Below are 2,417 nucleotides of genomic sequence, written 5' to 3'. Positions count from 1 at the left end.
CTATTCAATCAACTCAAATAATCCACACCATCTGCAGTTTCTACATGGCTCAACAGGTATATACATTTATATATATATATATATATATATATATATATACTGATCCCCATTTAGGGTTTTAATTCTCTGTGTGTGTGTGTGTGTGTGTGTGTTTGTTCTTCATTTTTAATTGAATGCATGCAGGAAGAGGGGGGATGGCCTTTGGGACTGCAGCCTTTGAATGTGAGAGCAAGAAACCATGATTTCTCAGGATCAATCTCATGCAACACTTTGCTCAGTGGCTCTCCTACTTTAACCTCAGATTCTTCTTCAGATTTAGATACACAGGTTTGCCTGTGTTTATTGCTTTCTGTATTTTATTTCATTTTATTAAAGCATATCCCATATCAATCAATGCATGATAGATAAATTAAAGAGGTTGAAACTTGTGGGGATATATAATCTAAATACCCTAAACTCGAATCGATCGGGATTGTCTGCAACACTCGAAGAAACCACGTTTTTTTCAGGATCAAGAAACTGCTAGGAGCCAGTAACACGTTTCATCATGTTAATTGGTACCCACGTAGGTTTCTTGATTAAATACCTACATAAAGTTTAGAGGTTGGCCCAAATATGAAGCAAATGTACTACTTTCACTGCAGTAGATACAACTATATTGATCTTGAATTCTTGATGTGAAAAAAGAATCAACACATTTATCTTTTTGACCTAGCTTTGGCATTGCTCTTTGTATCCGGTTTCCAGCATTTCATGCTTAACAAGCTTCCTCGTAAAAACTACTGTTTATATTATAATAAACGATTTTAACCACAATCCTAGCCATATATATATATATATATATATATGTATATATATGTATATATAGTACAAGCACAAATTAAAGAATAAGAGATGAGAATCATTGAGTCACAAGAGTTCTTTAAAATTAGTAGCACAATCTATCAGCTTTTACTTTTAACCCCTTTCCTTTTATTAACATATATATGGATTCTCAAATTTAGAACAATATATACAAGTTTTAATGCATAATATACAAATTATTGATGCAACTCTACTCTTTGAGAAATGGGCAATAACCTTTTCTTTTGTTTCCAGTTGTGTCTCATTTGGTCCAAGCTTCTTATGGTATGAGACATATATAAAGACATATAGAAGCTGATGGCACCAAAATTATGCCCTTGGGAGTAGATGATCTGAATGCTTTTCAATTCCACCTTGAAACAAGTGCATATATGTGCAATTTGAAGTGACAGAAAAAAGCCATGTGCTTTTCACATGTCACCCTTTAAAGGGTATTAATTTAGGTTCATCAAGATAAGCATCTTTTTGCAATAAATAAAATCAATAATAAACCTTTATTGAATTATATATAGCATTTTGTTGTAAGGTTTTTGAGCTTGTTATTGGTTATGAATTGAAGTCCACAGGGTCTTTCTTCCATGACAAGAGCATCACACTTGGAAACCTCTTGGGTGTTTCAAGCATTATAGAGCTATCAAGAAGATCTTTAAGAGGTGGAAGAAGAGTCCTTTCGGAAACCATAACGTTGGGAAATAATAGAAGATCAAACCCGAAACCAAAAACTTGGTGTTTTAATTTATGTTTATGCCCAAGAGATAATGTTGAGGTGGATATTGCTAGAAACAACACTGTACCCCTTGGACATTTTCTTGAAGTGGAAAGAAGAACTGCACATGAACAGAGACGAGGTCATCATGGTCCATTGATTTATGGTCCTGATGAGATCGCGTTGGCTCAACCTTTTGGAGAGCTATCGAATTCGTTGTTTGTGGATGGGCGAATTGCACCTCCGACCCACTCAAGTCCTTGGTCAGGTTCAGAATCTAATGGAAGAAAAGAGGGTAGAAGAAAGAGAACTCCATGTTTTTGAAATTTCATTTACTTTTCATTTTAATCTTTGTTACTTGAAATGTTGGGTTCATAACTTGCATATTTGCTATTCCTAAAGTTGTTTGATGTGTAGAAGGTTGAAGATGTTTTGAGTTTAAATCTCTTAATTAATTTTTTGCTTGTGATTTGACTATTATTAATTAAGGTTATTGAGATATATATATATATATATATATATATATATATATATATATATGAAACTAGAAGCATACTCGTGCAATTTAGCGAGATACATCGTGATTTTAATATTTCATTTTATTCTTTATCTCAGTCGATGTTATAATATGACTTTATGTGATTTTGAAAAATCGATAATGTTTTTATTTTTGAATAAAATATATGTTTGAAGATATCAATAAAATTTGACAAAAATATATCGATATTAATATCAAATTAACTATTTGAAATTCCTCATTTTTTGTGTAATTTTTTAATTCAAATTTTTTATAATTTAATTTATGTACAATAACGAAGAAATTTATATTTGGTTTAATAATATAATT

General features: G+C 31.5%; 1 protein-coding gene across 1 annotated transcript; it reads left to right on the top strand.

Annotated features, from left to right (window-relative positions):
* The first annotated feature begins 6 nt into the window (after positions 1–6).
* Positions 7–2,028, top strand: LOC112507818 (uncharacterized protein At3g17950-like). Its single transcript, XM_025112537.1, has 3 exons — positions 7–56; positions 184–327; positions 1,424–2,028. Exons 1-3 carry the CDS (start codon positions 45–47, stop codon positions 1,892–1,894), a joined length of 627 nt encoding a protein of 208 aa, XP_024968305.1. The 5' UTR covers positions 7–44; the 3' UTR covers positions 1,895–2,028.
* Positions 2,029–2,417: the final 389 nt, after the last annotated feature.

Source organism: Cynara cardunculus (genome assembly GCF_001531365.2).
Source record: "Cynara cardunculus var. scolymus isolate 2C chromosome LG 2, CcrdV1, whole genome shotgun sequence".
In the NCBI taxonomy this organism is placed as follows: domain Eukaryota; kingdom Viridiplantae; phylum Streptophyta; class Magnoliopsida; order Asterales; family Asteraceae; genus Cynara; species Cynara cardunculus.
The sequence above is the reverse complement of the archived record's forward strand: the minus strand, read 5'-3'. Positions and strand labels throughout refer to the sequence as shown.